The sequence below is a fragment of the Anas platyrhynchos genome, chromosome 19 (genome assembly GCF_047663525.1).
Source record: "Anas platyrhynchos isolate ZD024472 breed Pekin duck chromosome 19, IASCAAS_PekinDuck_T2T, whole genome shotgun sequence".
NCBI classification, from domain to species: domain Eukaryota; kingdom Metazoa; phylum Chordata; class Aves; order Anseriformes; family Anatidae; genus Anas; species Anas platyrhynchos.
The window spans coordinates 837730-856495 of NC_092605.1; the positions used below are offsets into that span (position 1 = coordinate 837730).

Consider the following 18766-nt stretch of genomic DNA (forward strand, 5'->3'; position numbering starts at 1 on the left):
TCAGAAATGTGTCTGCGCATGTGTCTCCCGCCGAGGCTGCAATCCGCTGGTGGCAGCAGCGAGGAGCTGCTCAGCTGCCCAGCGAGTTCTGGAAGGGCTGGGGTGTTTTGTGCGAGCTTTTCCAGTCATCTCCATCCACTGGAATCACAGAAAACTTCAATCAGACGATAAACAGCACCAACACGCTGCAAGCCACAGAGAGCTCAACTTTCTGAGCCACTCCATAAAATCAGACAAGGAGCTGCTGGAGGCAGATTTAATTTTGGACAGAAAGCCCCAAGGAAAACACCCTGAGCAAGGATTCCCCCGCACCAAGAGGCAGGCGGGGAGCACCAGAGTCCCATCCACGAGCCAGGAGCTGTGCTGAGAGGCTGCAGCTCGTTTCGTAGCGGAGGGCAAGGACAAACCCCTCCGGGCAGAGCCTTCCACCAGCACCGCAAGGAGAAGCCCGGCCTCCCATCACGCTTCTTAATGAACAAAACCACCAAACGACTTCTAATAGCGGGTCAAAGCACATACCTCCGGGGTCCTGTCCTTTTCTAGGAAGGCGGGCTGAGATTTCCATCTAGCACAAACAAAATCCTGACCTTGCGAAGCCATCGCCGGGCCCAGTGGTTGCCCCGTGTGGTCTGATGGCAGGATAAGGGCAGGCGATGCAGCTGTGCTGGTGGACAGCAAACCACAGCTCCCAGAGCTTCTCAGATGGCTCCAGCTCCACGTGGGAGCCGGGGAGGCAGCTTCCTGGGAAGGATCTGGATTCTGAAAAACACAAGCATCATTTTGACATTCTGGTAACTGGACTCAAAGAAGATTGGACGACCTCTACCCAGAGTTTCTTTTAAAAGCATCATCTTTCTGAGAGCATTAAACACAGGGAAAACCAGCCCCGAACCCATCCTGGGTGAACAAACCACCACCTAAACCTCAGCAATTATGGGTGCTGCTGGAATCGCCGTCTGCAGCAGGAGCTGACTCCTCCGCTCACGTGGCTGCAGAGCAGGCTCGGGCTGCCCGTGCTGGCAGGATCTGGCAGGATCGGCAGCCCCAGACCCGCACCCAATGCTCTTGGTGCTGCTGCCCCTCAGTGCTCCCCGGGGAGGGGCAGCCCGGCCACTTCAGCTCCCAATACAGCAAACCCTCCTGCGAGGGATCAGCCTCCATGCAGCCTCCCAGGCTGAGGAGGAGGCCGAGTTGCTCACCCCAAGCTGCTCACGGGCAGATATTGATGAAATTTTGCCATTGTGCCTGTACCCCAGCGCTGCCACGAGCCACCTGATGGCAGTGGGATGGGTTGGATACAGGGGAGTGTGAGTCTTCATGAGCCACAGGTGCAGGCCAGGGTCCCATCAGCAGCGTCTCCTCTTGCAGTGTGGGGCTGCTGAGTGCTGGCTGGGGTGCAGGCAAAGCCCTTGAGGTCACAGCAGCATTCCCAGCCCTTGCCCAGTGCTGTGGAGCTGAGCCCTGCCCTGTTCACTCCCATCCCACCCCTGTTTAATGGCACCAGGGTGCTGTGGCCCTGGGGACCCTGGGGCGCTGGGTGCTGTGACAGGGACCCTGTTGGTGCCTCTGGGGCCAGGGGCTTGGGGCGGTGGCACCGTGGAGCAGCCGTCATGCAGCGCTGTGGCCATGCAGCGTGGGGGCTTGGGTTGGTGCTTAGCCAGCAGCAGCATCCTTGCTCCTGCAGGGGTGGGCGCGTGGCCACAGCACGGTGAGCAGCCACAGTGCGACCGGGTGCTGCTGCGTGGGCGCAAGGGGCTGCACCCCCCGGGCTTCTTCCCTTTGCCAAAACCATCACCAGGATCCAGCAGCCACTGAACGCAGCCCTTGGCAGAGAGGTCTGGGTTTCAGAATGGCGCGGCTGTTTCACACCATCTGGCCGTGGCCGGGCCCCGCCGCACGCCTGAGCAGCGGAGCTGGGCCGTGCACGCTGCTGCTGCGTGCAGGCAGCGGGAGGAAGCGAGCGTGCAGCTCTGTGGTCAGGCAGTTTCCATCCTCCCTGCACCTGAGCTGCAGCAGCTCCCCGGCAGCCTTCCCTCCGGCCGCCTTCCTTCCGCCCGCCCCGCTCTGCTCCGCGCAGCATCGCCCCTGCAAGTTTAGCCGGAGCCTGCCCGTGGCTGATTGCAACGCGATTTCACCAGCCCGGCCACTGCCCTGACACTTTATCCCTTCAGCGGATTACACCAAGTATTTATGTTTTCAAAGGTTTCGGAAAGATTTACTGGGCATGCTGTCCGCCCTCCGTGCATTACACTGGCAGCAGAGCTCTCTTCCATAAAGCTGCTTAGTCCAACGGAGTCGAGCTGCATTAAACCCTTTGGAAAGCGCGCAGGTTTGCATGGGGGTGGGAGACTGCTTGTGCTTTTAGGGCAGAACCCAGGGACTGGGGGCTTCTGCACCCCACCATGCCTGCAGCTGGACGTGCACGCTTCACCTGCTTGCTTCTTCCAAAGCGCAGGGCTTGCCTGGTGCTTCAGCACCCACACCCAGCGCAGGGCACTGCCGCGGCAAAAAGCTCAGCCCTGGGCCTGGATGGGATTTTCACAGTGTAAAAACTCCTTGCATGACAAGGTTAATAATCCCCGAGTCCTCTGTGTGCCTTAAATAGGGCAAGGCGCCCGTGCGCGGCTCCCACCCTGCTGCAGCAGCCGTGCCGTGCATGGGGCCGGGTGAGCAGCACCAGTAGCACACTGGGCTCCAACTGGTTTGACTGGCTCCTCCGGCCTCGGCCCTGCTGGCAATGCCTGTGTTTGGTTGTGTAAAGCCGAGTGTTTGCTGACAGACCCAAACTGGACTCCTGGGGATCCTGCACTGCGCTCCCCTGGCAGAACAGTCCCGTCCCCGTGCCTGGGGTGACGCTGACCTGGGCTCCGGGTGGTGGCTCTGCCTCGTCCCCTGGTGCCCAGCGGTCGGGTGAAGGTGCTGCGGGAACAAACTGCAGCTCACACACGAGATGGCAAAGCAGCACGCTGAGAACAGGGCGCTGCCTTGCAGAGAAGCCTGAGAAACCCCCACAGCGGGGACCTCGCTGGTAGGGGAACCTCGCAGCTGAGCCCTCCCCTTTTGCTTATTCCATGGGATATTTTGATGGGGACAAGGTCTCCTCGCCAGAGGGATGGCAGCTCCACGGGGAGGTGGGTCCCTCTGTGCGTGGTGTCACCGTGTGAGATGCTGGGATGGCACAAGTGCCATCTCGCAGATTGGGAACAGTTTTCATCAAAGCACGAGCAGCACCAGGATGGAGGACGGGAGCCCAGCAGGAGCTGCTGGGAGCATCCAGGCAGCAGCAGCAGTGCTGAGAGGTGCCCAGCCCCAGCCACCCTGCGCTGCTGAGGGTCACCCCTTGGCACAAGGGCAGCAAGGAGGAGCAAAGGGGGACCTCCGTGTAGCCCAAGGGAGCGGTGAAAGCAGGAAGGGGCAGAGCTGCCTTTCCTCAAAAGGAGGGACATGTCCTTGTGCTGGGCTGCGTGGTGCCACGGCCAGGCTGGGGGCTGCTCCAGGGAAAGCTGCAGACCTGCTCCCTTCTCACTTCTCCTTCTCTCGGGTGAGTGCCTATGCCCTGGGCAGCTATTTTTAGGCTGCTGCTCGCTGTCTGTTTTCCCCTGGGGATGCTGAGCAGGTTCTGGGAACTCCAGCTGTCTCTCGGGCAGTGTGAGAGATGCTTCGCTTCCTGGGCTCTGCCCGCGCTCCTGCAGCTGCCCGGGCATGGCCCGGTGCCTCGCCAGCGCTCCCAGGATGTGCAGCACGGCTGAACTTCACCCCAAAGTCATTTCCCACTGGGGTGGGTGAATGGGGGACGGGGATGCTGCTGGGGCCAGCTCTCAGTGCTGCGTGCGCACTGGCTGCCATGGGGCAGCACCTGAATGCCCCCCATGGTGCCCAGGGAGCCCCAGGGACCCAAAGGGGACATCGCATCACTTCTGTGTCACCTGTGACCCCACGGCTCCAGCACTGGCCCCAAGCCTGAGCTGAGCAGCATTTAGGTTACCGACGGGTCTTCACACGGGAACTTCATGCAGTGGGGAGCTCCACCCAGGCCAGTGAAAGAGGTCGAGAGTTGTTGTCGAAAACAAGCTTTGTTTGTAGGCACAGCTGGGACCAGCTCCACTTCCAGCTGTTGGGGCTGGTTGGGTTTCCCTGTTGGATTAAGGAGCTCGCCCTGCGGTGTGCAGACACTTTTGGGGCCACTGGCCCTTCTCCTGCTCCTGGGCTGGCTGAGATCAGCCCCGGTGCAGGATGCTCCGGGGGCTACAGGAGCCTCCCCAAGCTCTTGGTCTGAGCCCAAAGCAGAAGGGCATTTTAGATGTTTCTCCAAAGTTTTGCTGTTCCTGTTGATCTTTCCAGACTTCGGAAGCCCCGTTCTAAAACGTAACTGGAATCACGGTGCCGGGAAGCCTGGGATCATCTCGCAGGGCACTGACAAACCCTGCACTGTTCCACGGGGCTGCGCTGACCTGGCTGCAGAAGGAAAAGGATGGGAAAACTCATCACAGCCCTCTGCTGAGGTGACACATCCCTGAACCGCAGCCGTGTTCACGTGCCTTCCCCACACACCCCGTTTCCTACCTGTGCCACGCTCCCTTTGTGTTTTACATCTGGCCCTGCCCTGGCCCCAGCCCCAGAGCTGGCCGGGCGCTGGGCGCTGTCCCGGTGCAGCCGCCCTGTTTGGGCGAGTGCTTCTGCAGAAGGAGCCAAAGCAAAGCAGCTCTGCCACTTTGGACAGAAAAGAGCCTCAGGGACACGTGTAAGAGCCCAGAGGACACACGGGCGTGTCAGCCCTAGGAAGGTTTGCTGCTACAGCCCCTCGGCCTGGGGGCTCCAGGACAGGATGCCGACACGCAGGATCCGCCAGGCAGCCGGGGACCGCGGGCGACTGCAACACTGATTCATGGAGGTCTGTCATTAAAAACACAGCCCCTGTCCTAGTCCCCAAGGATTTACTGCCCTCAGCCAGGAAATACAGCCTCCTCGCCTTGCTCACACTTGAGAACCCACACGCAGACCTGGCCCAGCTCTGCCCCTCGTGGCACCAGCCCCCAGCCCTGCTCCCGCTCCCCTTTCTGCCCCGACGTCCCCGCTGAACCCCGCTGCCTGCACCCATGGGGCACCAAGTCCTGGTGGCGGGGACGTGGGACAGCCTCACGCGGTGACAGGCAGCAGCCCTGCTCCCGGGGGTGACACTTTGGGGCCGGCAGAGGCCGTTTCGTTTCTGACACACGCCCGTGGTGCTCGCGGGGGCACACCCTTTCCTCCGGACGGGCGTCCCCAGAGCCCAGCCGCAGGTCCCCCAAGCCCTGCCCGGGTGCCAGGTGGCAGCAGGGTCCCCGTGGCTGGTGGCGGTGCCAGCTGTCCCCTCCCCAGGGCCAAGTGGGGAGCTGGGCTGTGGTTACCCAGCACCCTGCCCCAGCCCCAGCTCGAGCAGCACCGCGGCCGTGCCTCTGCCCCGCTGCGGTGCAAGCCGTGCCCAGGCACTGTAAGGATGATGGGGCCCTGCAGCCTGGGGGGGGACAGGGTGTGTGCAAAGTGACACTGTGAGATGGGACATGGGGACAGGGTGGGGCAAAAGGCAGAGCTGCAGAGGAAAGGATGGGGGCTGGATGGGGAAGGGACGGGGGCTGTGTGGGACAGGGATGGGGTCTGGATGGGGAAAGGATGGGGGCTGGATGGGGAAGGGACGGGGGCTGTGTGGGACAGGGATGGGGTCTGGATGGGGAAAGGATGGGGGTTGGAGAGGGAAGGGATGGGGCTGCGTGGGGCAGGGATAGGGACTGAATGGGGAAAGGATGGGGGCTGCATGGGGGCTGCATGGGGCAGGGATGGGGGCTACGTGGGGAAGGGATAGGGACTGGATGGGGCAGGGATGGGGGCTGCATGGGGACAGGAAGGGGGCTGTGTGGGGAAGGGATGGGGTTTGGATAGGGAAGGGATGGGGGCTGCGTGGGGGCTGTGTGGGGCAGGGATGGGGGCTGGATGGATAAGGGATGGGGGCTGCGAGGGGCCGAGGGTCGGGCGTGCAGAGCTGCAGGGTGCTCGGGGGGGGCCCCCAGGTGCGGACCCTCGGCGGCTCAGCCCCGTCCCCAGGCTGGGGGGGGGGGGCTCGGGGCGGCTCCCGGCCCCGCCGTTCCCGCAGCCCATTTTTGGGCCGCGGCTGCAGCAGGGCCATAAAAGGCGGCGTGGGGAGGGCGCTGGCGTCGGGCCGAGGACCGGGCTCGGGGCGCTCCCCCCGGGGCTGGGGCCCCCCAGCGGGGGATGCTCGGGGCCCCGGCCGAGCCCTGCCCAAACTCCGCCGTCCCTGGAAAGGGCCCGGCTGCTCCCTGCACCCGTGGGTGCTGGGGAGCGTGGTCCTGATGGGTCAGGCTGGGGCCCCCGCAATGCCCGTGCTGTTGGAGCCCTGGGTTGGGGCTCGTTGTCACGGCCCCAAATGCGCCCTGTGGGGCTGGGGAGCCGGGGGTGCCCCCCTCCGGCACCGTCCTCACCCACGGGCAGTGATGCTGCGCGGCACCCAGGGTGTCCGCGGCTGAGACCAGCCCAGGAGGCACTGCAGATGCTGAGATGGGGAAATTGGAGACACGAGGATGAATTCCGGGCTGAAGCCGTGCTGCTAATCCATCCCAGGGGATGCTCGGGCTCCGGGGGGCTCAAGGGGGAGATGCTGGGGCAGGAGCTGAGGTGGGGGACGGAGCGGGAGCTGGGTGCACGCAGGGGTGGCAGAATCAGCAGTGGTGAGCTTGGTGCCAGTGTTTTGGCTGAACCCAGCTGGGGCAGGACCTCCTGGGGCTCGAGCTGGAGACCAGAGCTGGAGGTGTCAGCGAGCTGAGCACCAGCAGATGTGGGGTGGGTGCAGTCCAACCTGCCAGCTCCAGAGGGCAAAATGGGGAAAAAAGTGGAGTTGGTGACGCTGTGGGGTGATGCAAAGATCCCTTTGGGGTCTTGCTCTGATTGACCCCAAGGATTTCCTTGGCAGGGGTTGAAACGCTGACCAAAACCCAGAGGGAACAACAGGGAGAAGCAGATAACCACGGCAGAGTGACTAATTTACAAGGAAAGCCTGAATGTGCCGCATACCTGCCGGTTGGCCAGGGTGGGGTGTGAGCCAGCCCGGAGGAATGTGCAGAAGATAAACAGTGAGAAGGGAGGAAGGGCGATTCCCCAGGTATCGGGGTGGGCACAGCATGAGAGCTGGGAAGATGAGGGCCGTGTGCCAGGCTGGGCTTGCAGCAGGATGGGTGCTGGGGCTCTCCCCAGCTGCCACTTTGGGGACCTTTCGAGTTGGGTTGGGTGCAGGCTGGAAAAACAACCCGAGACGGTGTCCTGCTCATGGCCATGGGCTGCTCCTCCAGCAGCTTCCCTGCTCCTGCGTCCGCCTGCAAGGGTGTTTTGGCAGTGCAGGCATTTTACACTAAGCGCAGCCATTTTAGAGCTGGCATTGCACAAAGCAAAGTAAATCCCCGTTACCTGCACTGCTGGCACCCCACGTGCTGCGGCCACGGGGCTCGGGGGCTGCAGGTGAGCCTCTCTGCCTGCCCCCGCTCAGCCCCTGCGCCGCCGAGGACTCGGGGCTGATTCATCTCTTGCCTCGGCTTCTGCTTACGCACATTCACATTGTTCACTCCCCGCCTGAATGGCTAAATTAAGCCCAGCAACAATGGGCCATCGATTATCCTATTATATTTCCATAGGGCCTGACTTCATGGCTGGCTCCTGGGGGGCAGCAAGGTGGCCGTGGCAGTGGCTCGGTGCAGGCAGCCCCTGGCTCGTGCCCGCTCTCAGAGCCTGGTGCCCCAGGTGAGTGCCGAGTCCCAGCACCACGGCAGCCACTGCCCCGTTCTCTGACAGCAACAGCTCTGCAGAGCTCATGTGCAAGCAGCTGATGCATCTGCAAGGGGAAAGGCTCCCATTTCGGGGTGTCCCTGGTCCCGTGGGGCTCATTGGGACTGTCCCACATCTGGCAAGCTCGGGGCTTGCTCCAGCCATTTGCATGGGCCTGGGGGGTGCTGTGTTGTCACTGTGCTCAGGAGAAGCTCAGGAGAAGCCAAATGATGCGGTGCCATGGACAAGCTGGCTGCCCCCAGGAGGCCACCCCCATGCCATTGCATCCCATCATATCCCATCGCATCCCATCCCATCCCGGACACCCTGAGAACACCACGTCTCCGCTGGCCGTTTCTTCCCATGTCACCAATTCCAGCCTTGCTCCTTCTGAGTCTTTTTATTGCCTGAGCTGCTGACGAGTGATTTTTCAAGAACAGAAAGGTCAGCACGTGCGGGTCCTCATCGACTGCCCCGTGGCACTTGCCCTTTTGGGGTCTGCGGGCAGGGCTCTGTGCAGGGCACTTCCACAGCCCTGTGGTGCCCGGGTGCGTGGTGGTGCCCAGCGCACGCTGACGGTGATGGTTCGCAGGAGAAGGGCTGAGCCAGGGAGCAAGGAGAGGGGTGGGAGCACTCTGGGCCCCCCAGCAGGCTCCTGCCTCCGCAGGACCTTGGGCAGCACCCGGAATTCGGGGTCTTTGGTGGGGAGGAGCAGCCCAAGGAGGGGCCCCTGCTCTGCTGCGCTGCGGGGCTGCCGGTCGCCCGCTGCCCCGTGCACGGCGCGTGCTGCGCAGGGGGAGCTGGCGGCGAGGTGGTGACGCTGCTGTGTCTGTACCAGGGATGCTTCGCCTGCAGATCTCCTACCTGCGTCAGCAGCTGAATTCCCTCGCCTCATCCCCGGGCTGGCAGCTTCTTAACCCTTTCCTCCCGCCGCTGTGCAGGGAGCAGGCAGGGCTGAGCGCACGGAGACGGCGCGCTGCCGGCAGCTTGCGTCACCGTGGCTGTGACCTCCCGGTGCAGGCGGCTGCGGCAGCTGGGCCCGACCCTCTTCCTACATGCCTGCGGGAAGGGACGAAGAGGTTTTCCAGCCTGGGGAGGCTGCCCCTCACCCTGCTCCTGCATCCAGTTCTCCTGCACGAAGCGCAACGCCGTGGCTGCACGCGGTGCCGCTGCCAACAGCTGCTGGCGCGGCATTCCCAGCAGTGGGGCTCGGCCCCTGCTTGGCTCCTCTCTGCAGCCGAGCCCCAGCTGTGCCACATCCCCCTGCACCCCGTGGGGCTGCGCTGGGGCCGCCGAGGCCGGGGCTCGCGCTCCCCGCTGGCCCCCAGCCCCAGGAGAGAGCCATCGGCACGGCTGCTCCGCCTGCGCCCGCCCAGCACTGAGTGCAGCCGCGCAGCCTCTGGGGCAGATTTATTACCCTTGGCAGAAGGCCTAAAGGCCAGCTGGTGTTTGGGCCGTTTCCAAGGTTTCCAGTCACCGCTGGAAGTTCTTCATCGCCCGCACCCCCCCCCCCCGTACAATATGTGGGAATTGGGTTCCTGGGACGGGACCCGGCTGCTGGAGCCACCCGGGGGCTGCCCACCCACTGCGGTGCTCTTGCTCCCCGCTGCTGGTGATGCCCAAAGGCTCTGCCTTCACCCTCAGCACGGGCTCTGCTCGGGGCTGGGACCACACGGAAGGGTTTGCAGTCACCCCACAAAGCCGGGTGCTGCCTGAGCAGGGTGCTGCGTGCCTGGGACTCCCGCATGGCCGCCCTGCACCCCGAGGCTGCAGGCAGCCGGAGGGAAGCTCTGGGTTCTGGAGGCCTTGGAGGTGGCTTTGGCACCTGTGGAGCACCTCGGGGTGCAGGAGGAGATGAGGCACAGCTGTACACAGCCCTGGCTGGCATGGGGTGGCTGGGATGGGTGGGAGGGCTGTGCCGTGGCCGGTCAGGGTCACTGCCCAGAGCAGGGCTGGTGGGGCCCAGCAGAGCCCCAGGAGGGGTACACACAGGCTGCGGGCACGGTGCTGGCACCGTGCCCTGCAGGAGCCATCGGCCCCAACCCCAAATATTTTGGCAAAGCAGCGCTGCCTCCCTCCCGGGGCTGGGAGGAGCCAGGCGGTATCACACCAGCGGGGCCAGGGGAGGTGCGCTTGTGTGCGAACACAGCCCGGACGCGCCGCAGCACCTGCAGCTCCTTGCTGAGCTCAGCCAGAGCTCAAGGCAGAGGTCCTCGGCCCTGCATGCCTGTAGGATGCTGAGCTCTGCAACGCGACAGCACCTGAGAAGCCTGAGGTTTGCAGGATGCCGGCAGTCCGGCCGCGCTGCCGCTGAGCCCCCGCCCTGGGCTCCGGTGCCACCGCCGACGTTGGGCAAGCAGCGGGCAGAGGCAGAAGCGGACGAACTTGTTTGTGGTTCCTAAAAGACAAACCCAAACAGAAACAGAAATCCCAGGAGCAGATTTAGGGTGCTCCTCCTCTGGATCCTCCTGCTGCTCAAGCAGGAGCTCTGCAGGGACTGAATTTCAGCTGGCTGAGTCCATGGGACCTGGCTCTGGCACAGGGCTGGGGGTGCTTGGGGAACCTCTGCCATTCAGGAAAAAACTCTGGTCAATCAAAATCACCAAAAATGCTGGTTCAGACCAGGTTCTTTTCATGGGGTTACCTCAGCTGGCTTTGTCCCTGGGCTCATTGATGTGTTTTTGGGGTACCCCTGATGTGGCCGGGTTAGTCACAGGCCCCAGGGGCGCGGACAGCTCAGCGCACCCGGCCCGGCCGCAGCCTGCGGCTTCCTCAAAGGCAATTCTGAGTGCTGAAGACCTCGCACAAGGATGGCACCTCGGAGAATTCTGCTTAAAAAGCACCTTTATTAGAGTTGTGATGACATCGTTGGGGGCGCAACTCCATGAGTCCAGCAAAACACAGATGTGGGCATTTGGTGGCCCACAGCCGGAGCAGCAATGGGGTGGAGCAGGTTCCTGCTGGAAAACAGATCCTAACCCTGGGTGTTCACTGCTGGCACGCCACGGCCCGAGGATGGCCCTGAGGAGTTTACAAGGAGGAGGTGTTTTGCTTTAGCTTTGTTTTGTTTTCCTGCTTTTTGTACCACCACCATGGTTTGTCTCTGTTTATTTATTTATTTGCAGGCGTGCAAGCTTGTGAACAAAACAGCACCAGGCTTGCAAGGGGAAACAGAGGAAGAGAGAAAAACCTCTTTGATATTCCCTTCCCATGGGAAGACTCAGGCTTTGTTTTAAAGGTGAGCTGCGAAACATCATTTTAAATGAGAACAGCCTGCAGACAATGACAGGTTTGAAAACAAAACAGCAGAGCCTCAGGGGTGGGCAGGGGTGCCCTGGTCTTGGGGAGCGGAGCCTGGAGGAGCTGCACGTGGCCGCGCTGCCTGCTCCACTGCAGCATCCCTGCATCGCTCCATCCCCATCGCTCCATCCCTCCATCCCCATCCCTCCATCCCTCCATCCCCACGAAGGCTGCACGAAGGAACCCAGGAGCCCGAGGATGGCTGGGGCAGCCCCTGCCCTGGGCACTGCCCTTCCTGGTGCTGCAGTGGGAGCCGCACAGCCCGGCACTCCGCTGGCCAAGCCGTGCTCTCCATACCTAGCGTGCTGCTGGGGGGCTAGGAAGGGCAGCCCATGGCCGGCTCCTCTCTGCAGAGCCTCTCTAGCGCTGCGTATTTCTAACAACTGCATTTTCTTTATCAGTTTCAAGCACTGTATTTATTTCAGGTGTCCCCGTTTGGAGCAGGAGGGCAGCGTTACAGAGGGATGTTGCGCTGGTGCTGGTCCACAGACGCTGCCCCCAGCCCAGAAGCCCAGCCCCAAAAAGGAGAACCCTATGACTGCAGTGGGGCTGGGGGCTGGGGGTCCTGTCCTGGGGCAGGCTGGTCCTCAGCTGCCACTGGGAAGAGGCAATTCCTTGGTGAAGTGCAAGGAGAATCCCATTGCACCTCGTCAGGTGTGACAGCTGCCGGAGCATGGTTTGTTATGGATGTTTTTCATCGCAGTAAATCAAGGAAAATGGCCAGAAAGTGGCTGGCGGTGACGACCAGGACATCGCGGGCAGCCCAGGAGCAGCCTCGCTGCTGGCCCCGAGCCTCCCAGTGGAGCCTCCCCAAACCCTCCCGGCTTTGGTGGCCTCGGTGCGCACCTCGGGCACTGGCACCTCTTCTTCCACGGCGCCGTGAGCCCTCACCGCACGTTTAATTCCTAAATGTGAGCAACGGGAGGTGCGTGGACCTCTCCCCGCGGCGCTGAGCACAAACAGGACAGGGCTGGGCCAGCGCCCGGAGCAGGATGTGACCATGAGCGGAAGGCAGCCAGGCTGGGCTATTTTTATGACCCAAGCAGAGAGACACGAAGATTAATCAGCCAGCCCATGGGGGGAAAGCTAAGCTGGGTTCTAAATTCTTTGGTGCCCGTAATAACTCAGGTGAGTCTCTTTGTTCTCCTGAGCTGTAATTTCTCACTTGACAGACAGCGTCCCTTGAACAAAACAGCCGCGTCCAAACACATCGCTCACCCTAAAACAAGACCGAGCTCACCCCGGCGCCTCCTTGCCCCAGTTCACAGTTGGAAGTGTTTCTCCCCGCAGGAGGCTCCGGGAGCAGTTTGGCTCAACACCGCTGCCCCGGTGCCAGCCTAGGACCCAGGTCTGCAGCCCGGTTAAAGCTTAAAGCCGTGGGGAAGTGAAGCCTCTCACTGCCCCCTGCCCGGCGCTGCCCTTGCCCTGGGCTCCACGGGCTCCACAGCCCCATCCCTGCCAGCCACGGCTCCGTTTTCCCTTTTTCCCTGCTCCCGTGCTCCCCAGCACCAGGAGGCCATGGCCGTATCGGCTCAAGGCTGCCTAAAGAGGCTTATGCTGACTATTTACCTTTGCAAGGGTCTATTTTTGGCCGCTGGCTGCAGCTAATGCAATGAACAGGGCAGCAATTCAGGAGAGAAGCCACACGAGGGTCATTGTTTCTAAGATTCACTTCACTACTTTGCAAGGGCCAGATTCATTTTTTTTTCTTTTTTTTTTTTTTTTTTTTCCTTTCCTTTTCTCTTTTCTCTCTTCTCTTCCACCCAACACAGACGGGTGCTGCAGCCCCAGCTCCGGCCTCACTCTGGCTCCTTCCCTCTGCACCGCCGCTGGGTGACACAGCCAGAGGGGACCACGACGTGCTGGCAAATCCACCTTCACAGGGCCATCACCTCCCACCACTCGTTTCGGCTCTCTCTCGTTCTTGCTCACCGCTGTCGGAGCCTGCCCAGGTTGCGTGAAATTTGAGAAATTTCTTGTGAGAGGCTGGGGCAGGGCTAGGGCCAAGCGGTGCTCCCAAGCCCTGGCTGCTGCTGGAGGATGCCCCTGTGCAAGACGGGCTGCCCAGGAGAGATGCTGTGCCCAGCTGGGACGGGGCTGAGCTGCTCTTAGAGCTCCCCACTGCCCTCTGACATAAGATTTAAAGTGGACACGGAGCATGAATTAATAACAGCATCACAACAACCAACCAGGCTGGACCTGGAACCAGGTTACCCAGGGCAGGAGCAGTCCCAGCGAGCCATCAGCTCTGTGGGCTCTCTCCGACCCAGGGAGGGGAACGTAGGGCACTGCAGGAGGGAAGCTCGCAGCAGGGAGCACACGGACACCTGGAGGGACCCAGGGGTGGCACCAGGCTCAGGGGAGCCGTGGGGGGGGGGGTGGCACACCGATCCTATAGCAGTGCTCCCACGCAGCCGAGCGCTGCCTCCAACAGAAAGGCAGCTTTTCCACGTGTGGGAGAACTGCAGCAGCCTTTAACTAAACAAATCCTGAGTGATTTCCACATTGCTGAATGACATTTTAATAGTGGAAAAATAACGCTCGAAATTATCTACTTCATCTCTTCCCATTGTCTTCTACTGGCTGGGCACGGCTGCTGCAGCAAAACCAGCTCCGGATCTTCTGGTCGGTGTTTGCTGGTGCCTCCCAGCCGCCTGCTTACAGCCTACATTTACACGAGAATTTGGAGAGCTCCGGGCATCCCCAGGCTGAAAGCAGTGGGGCCTGGTGGGAGCAGCCCAGCCCCAGCCCCAGCCCCAGCCCCAGCCGCAGCCAAGCCCCGTACCTGACCACCCGGAGCAGCACCCAGCCTGCCCAGCAACGTGCACACAAATGCCTCACACAGACTTTTATTATTCACTCAAACGTCATAAATCTCCAAGAACTCCCTCCTTCACAGCGGCTCTTTGGCGTGGTGCCTGCCCAGGGTCAGGTCTTGGTGCCCTTCCAAAAGCACGGGGGATGTCCCTGGTGTCACCTGAAGGGTCCCCGCTGGCAGCCTCACCTCCCGCAGGGGCACAGAGCACGACTTTTAGAGAAATCTGCTTGTCCAGTGCAGGTGCCTGCCGCAGCACGGTGAGGGCACGGGGTTTTCCATGGGTGCTGCAAACAAACAAACGCGCCCGACAGGCAGAGCTGAAAGGTGAGCACGTGCTGCCCACCCTGCCGGGGCGGCACCGCCGTGTGAGGGAAAAGAAAAGACTGGGAGGCTTCATACGCTGTGCAGGAGGAAGCAGCGGAGGCAGCACAGCCCACGGCCACCTCACCTGTTTTCATTCCTAAAGGAAGCAATTGTCCAGGCTGTTTGGCACAAGCTTCGGCTCAGGACACACCTTTGGATGCCACTGGGTTTGGTAAGGTCGTTCCGTGTTTGGCAACGCAGCTGCGCTCAAGGCCCCCGCTCCACTTCGTGGTGGCAAGTTTTATAGGAGACAGCAGTGGAAACGTGCTGTCCTTTCAAAAATACTTCAAGGGAAACGTTTATCAAAGACAGCTCAGCAAAAATGGCTACAACAAACCAAGTTTTGTTTTCATTTCAGTATGGGGAAGAGTACGTACCACCGGCACCAGCTGAGGAGCCCAGAGTCCAGTTGGAGCACATTTGCTACAGCCTATAGCAAAGATAAATAAGGACAGAAAAAATGCTGCAATTGAGAAGATCCAAAGGGAACAGATTGGGAAATACACTGGGAAGAACAGAATTCCATAAACAAGTGTCTGAAGTCTGTGGCTGTCAGCATAAAGAAGCAGCTTTGCTGTAATGGCATGAAGAAGTAACCTTGGAAAGGTGGCTGTGAAATCCCCTGCCTACAGAACAGCAGTGCTTTAAGACCTGTGGCTGTACACTTTCTGTACAAATGGAAAAAAAAAAACCAAAACACATTAAAAAGCAACAACATGCCGACAGGCATACCGTATAAAAAAAGAAAGAACGAGAGGCAAGACCTTTAGGTGACCAGTTCTTCCTCGCCAACAGGGCAGATACCTTCCCTGCAATCCCAACAGTTTGCAGGTTTATTTTTGGCAGATTATAATTAAAATGATCGTCATGGCTTTAGAGAGAAGCCACTAAGCTGCATTGTTTTGGTTGAAGCAAGAGTGCATGTGTGCTCTGATGAAGGGACACTGCAGAGAGGCTTTGCCACAGCTCTGCTCCTTCCACCTGACCCACAAATGCTGCTGGTTGTACTTGGCCCTCTTTAGTGTTCTCATTTCTCATCAGCAAGTAACAAATTTTGGTTGCTAACCAGTCGAATCCCAGAGGCAGAATAAAAAGTCTTTGTTAAGGTCTAGAAACACTTCATGTTTCTAAGAAAACCGAATCCAAACTCGCGCAGGCACTGCTCCTGGTTTGCTGCGTTTCGCTCAGGTTGCACCACCGTGCACTGACGTTTGCTTCTCCTGAACCCACTCCTCTTCCATTCTTCACCTTTCAGTCCTCCCAGGAGCCTCACCAAGCCATCTCTCCATTTTTCTCTTCAGCATATTTCCCTATGAACATCCTTCCTGCCCTTCCCTCTTCCGCTGTCGCGCCTTGTTCCTCTCCGGCTATTTTCGGAAGGCGAAGACGTCCCGTGTTCTCGAGCCTCTCTTGCCTTCGCTTCCTGGTTTAGGAGAAGACTCTTCCGCCAGCCCCCCGTACGGGCAGCTCTCAGACTCTGGGTGATGGCCAGAGCACTCCACGGCGGGGATGAAGCCGCTGTCCCACATTCCTGTCCCGCACAGCTTGCACAGGTCGTGCAGGCTGCAGGGGATGCGGGGTAACAGGTGGAACTGATAGAGCAGGCTCCTCGCCTAGAGAGGAGAGAGACAAAGTCATTTCCTCGTCACCAGAGGGCGAGTCCAAAGCACAGGGGTTGCCAGCATGCTCCTGTCTATGCCGCAGCTCAGCTATGCTCCAGGAGCCAAAACTTCCTCCTGAACTCAAAGCTGGAGGTTAAACAAGGCACTGGAGATGCTGCCAGCAGGTGAATTTAGAAGCAGCTGCTCTCAGCGCCGGATTCCTGCCTCTCAGCAGCACAACATGTGGATTTGCTGCTCAGCTGCAGCAGCCCAGGCTCAGTGCTGCTGCTTGCGGTGTGTCTCAGTGCCTGTAAGGTTGTTCTGCTGCCCAGCCCCACTGCAAGCTCAGCCCCTGGCCTCCCTGCACAGAGAGCAGCACGGGGAGAGGTGGTGCTGTGCCCGCTGCAGCACCCTGCGTGTTCTGTGGTCACCCCAGCCCCAGATGGACTGGGGACCCTGGCACAAAGATGACCAGCTCTGTCTGCTGATTCCCTGAGCCTGTGCAAGGGTCACCCCAACTGTGCTGTGACCTCCTAGGCGCTCTGTAACTACCTCTTTTTTTAATTTTATTTTTTATTATTTTTTTTTTTTCTGCAAAACTGCTTCCAAGCAAATAGCAGCATCCTGTTCTTCCAGGCTCCAGACAGGAAGGGGCATACAGAAGATTAAGCATCAGTCCCTCATTTTCTCGATGCTCTGATTCATCTCCTGGACCTGAGACTTGGCCCCCATCAGCATGCAGGCGTTTACCTTCCTGAGCACGAGTTCTCCGTTCATGTGCATAGCCAGGTTGCTGAAGTGCAGCAGCATCTGGTCAGTGGCCAGCTGCTGCTCAATGACATCGTCCCCGTAAATCACCACGATGGCCACGCAGATGAAGAGGTGGAAGTAGTCCGTCTGCAAGGAGAAAACAGGGGCTGGATTACAGCAGGTGGAGGCAGAGACCTGGCAGAGAGCTCCCCACCCTTCACAAGCGTGTCCTTAGCAGGGATTTTCTGCTCCTGGCAGTTCTGCCTAGTGGTACTCAGAAAGTGAGGTGCTGGTGGATTCTGAATCACGGCTGAGTCAAAGTCTCTTGCCTTTAAAGTGTGGGAGCATGGCTTGGACCACAGCTTTCAAAGCAGAGACTGTCCAGCTGTTAAAGAGAAGTCTGAACCTCAGAAGTGGATGCTCAGCACTTTCTGGAAAGCCTCCTTTTAGAGCCCAGACATTCCCAAGTAAAAGAAGCAGGCATCCGTCCTTCTGCTCGACAGATATACACCTCTGACAGTTACAGGCCCTCTGTAACATCTACAAACACAAATGTATCTACTCCAAATCTCCCTGAGACATCTCACAGGTTGCTGGAAAATGCCCAGAGGGAATTAAAGCTGCTGAGAAAGACTTCTCAGGTGTCATTGCTGCAAATGGTCAGAATACTTACGGAATTCAGTACTATGGCAAACAAACTGTATTTTAAATGAAGTGGGGACCATCTGAGCTGATTGGTCTGTGGGCAGTAAAAAGAGCCCCCCAATTCCTTAATGAGGCAGCTCCATTGCAGTTTGCATCACTTTTGGTTTCTTTCAAGGTGAGCCACAGCAAATGAAACTAGAGCATGGCTAAGGCTAAAACGTGTCATAGTCCCAGGCAGGAAAGTGTTGTAGAAGAGGGAATGCTTGCAATCAAACTTATTTTGGATGCTTTGGTACTACGAGCCTTTAGGGAAATCCTGCAACACTCGCTGAGAGGGTGAGGACCCAGCAAAGGGCAGGCTGCTGCCCAGCGTGAGCCGTCCCCTCCTCCCAGTGTCTAACCTGGTAGTGAGCCCAGCACGCCTCCCACATGCGCAACGCCTCAGCGTCGGGAAACTCCCGTTTAAAACAGAGCAGGATCCAGCGGTGACAGAAAAGCATCTGCAGGCCATCCTCTCCCAAGGAAGAAAGGTGCTGGTAGAAGCGTGGGTGCATGAGCCGCAGCAGCTCCCGCAGGTACATCTGGAAAAGATGCTCTCAGCTCAGCCGCTGCCTCGCGGCGCCCTCGCCACCCCGCGAGCCCCCCACCGCGTGCCAGACCTGGGCTCCAGCAGGGCTGGCCCCGGCTCTCCCTTCTGACAAAAAGCTCCAGCTTGCACACAGGCCTGTTCGCAGCCAGCTTGTTACAGCACAGCCAGGAGCACGCTTGGGTCTGTCATTAGTGGCTGGAGCTCCCAGGCCACTGCAGCTATTTCACAAGGAAGGAGGGAGGGTGAAAAGAAAATCCCATGACAGCTACATTGTGAAAAGAAAGAAGGGGAGAGAGTCAGGCTGAGGGAAGCAGCGTGAAGCTAGAGCCTTAAAAACTCGAGAAAAGAAAGGACGCAGCTATCTACAATATTTCATTTCAGCAGAAGCTGAACAATGTGGAAATGATTTTAGAAAGGCTGACTGTTACAGGCACATTACAGAGATAAATCTGTACGTTAACTAACTGCACCTCACCAGCAGCGTCCCAGGAGGTTTCCACCACGGGTTTACCACTTTAAATTGGTGCCATCGTGACCTGGACAGGATTGTTCAGGTTTAAAATGTATTTTCCAGGATTTTAACCAGTAAACTACTGGCATTAATATTAAATTAAAAGTTCCCATTTTTGAGTAAGGTGACATTACTTCAAGTAATTCTGTCAGATGCACAAGGCTTTTCATTTGGACATCATCAAAATAATCTATTAAAAACGGGCTTCAAAATGGGCTTCATAAAAGCCCATGAAGAGGGCTGTAGTTCAACTGCTCTGCCTCATTCACACCAAACGCCCCTAAAGCAGGAAAGAAACAAACCAGTGAGCCTTCTGTCTGCCTGAGAGCAGTGCAGAGAAAAAGAAAGCACCATCCTAAATACATTTGATCATAAAAGATTCC

General features: G+C 59.2%; 1 protein-coding gene across 7 annotated transcripts in view; it reads right to left on the reverse strand.

Annotated features, from left to right (window-relative positions):
- Positions 1 to 13939: 13939 nt before the first annotated feature.
- Positions 13940 to 18766, reverse strand: part of TBC1D16 (TBC1 domain family member 16) — a 31350-nt gene continuing 26523 nt past the window's right edge. For all 7 annotated transcript variants that reach the window (XM_038165475.2, XM_038165472.2, XM_038165477.2 and 4 more), the window contains 3 exons: positions 17685 to 17864; positions 16639 to 16785; positions 13940 to 15900 (listed from right to left, as the gene is read on the reverse strand). In XM_038165475.2, the coding sequence (XP_038021403.2) occupies positions 15655 to 15900; positions 16639 to 16785; positions 17685 to 17864 (573 nt within the window). In that variant the 3' untranslated portion in view covers positions 13940 to 15654. The remainder of the gene's footprint in view (positions 15901 to 16638; positions 16786 to 17684; positions 17865 to 18766) is intronic.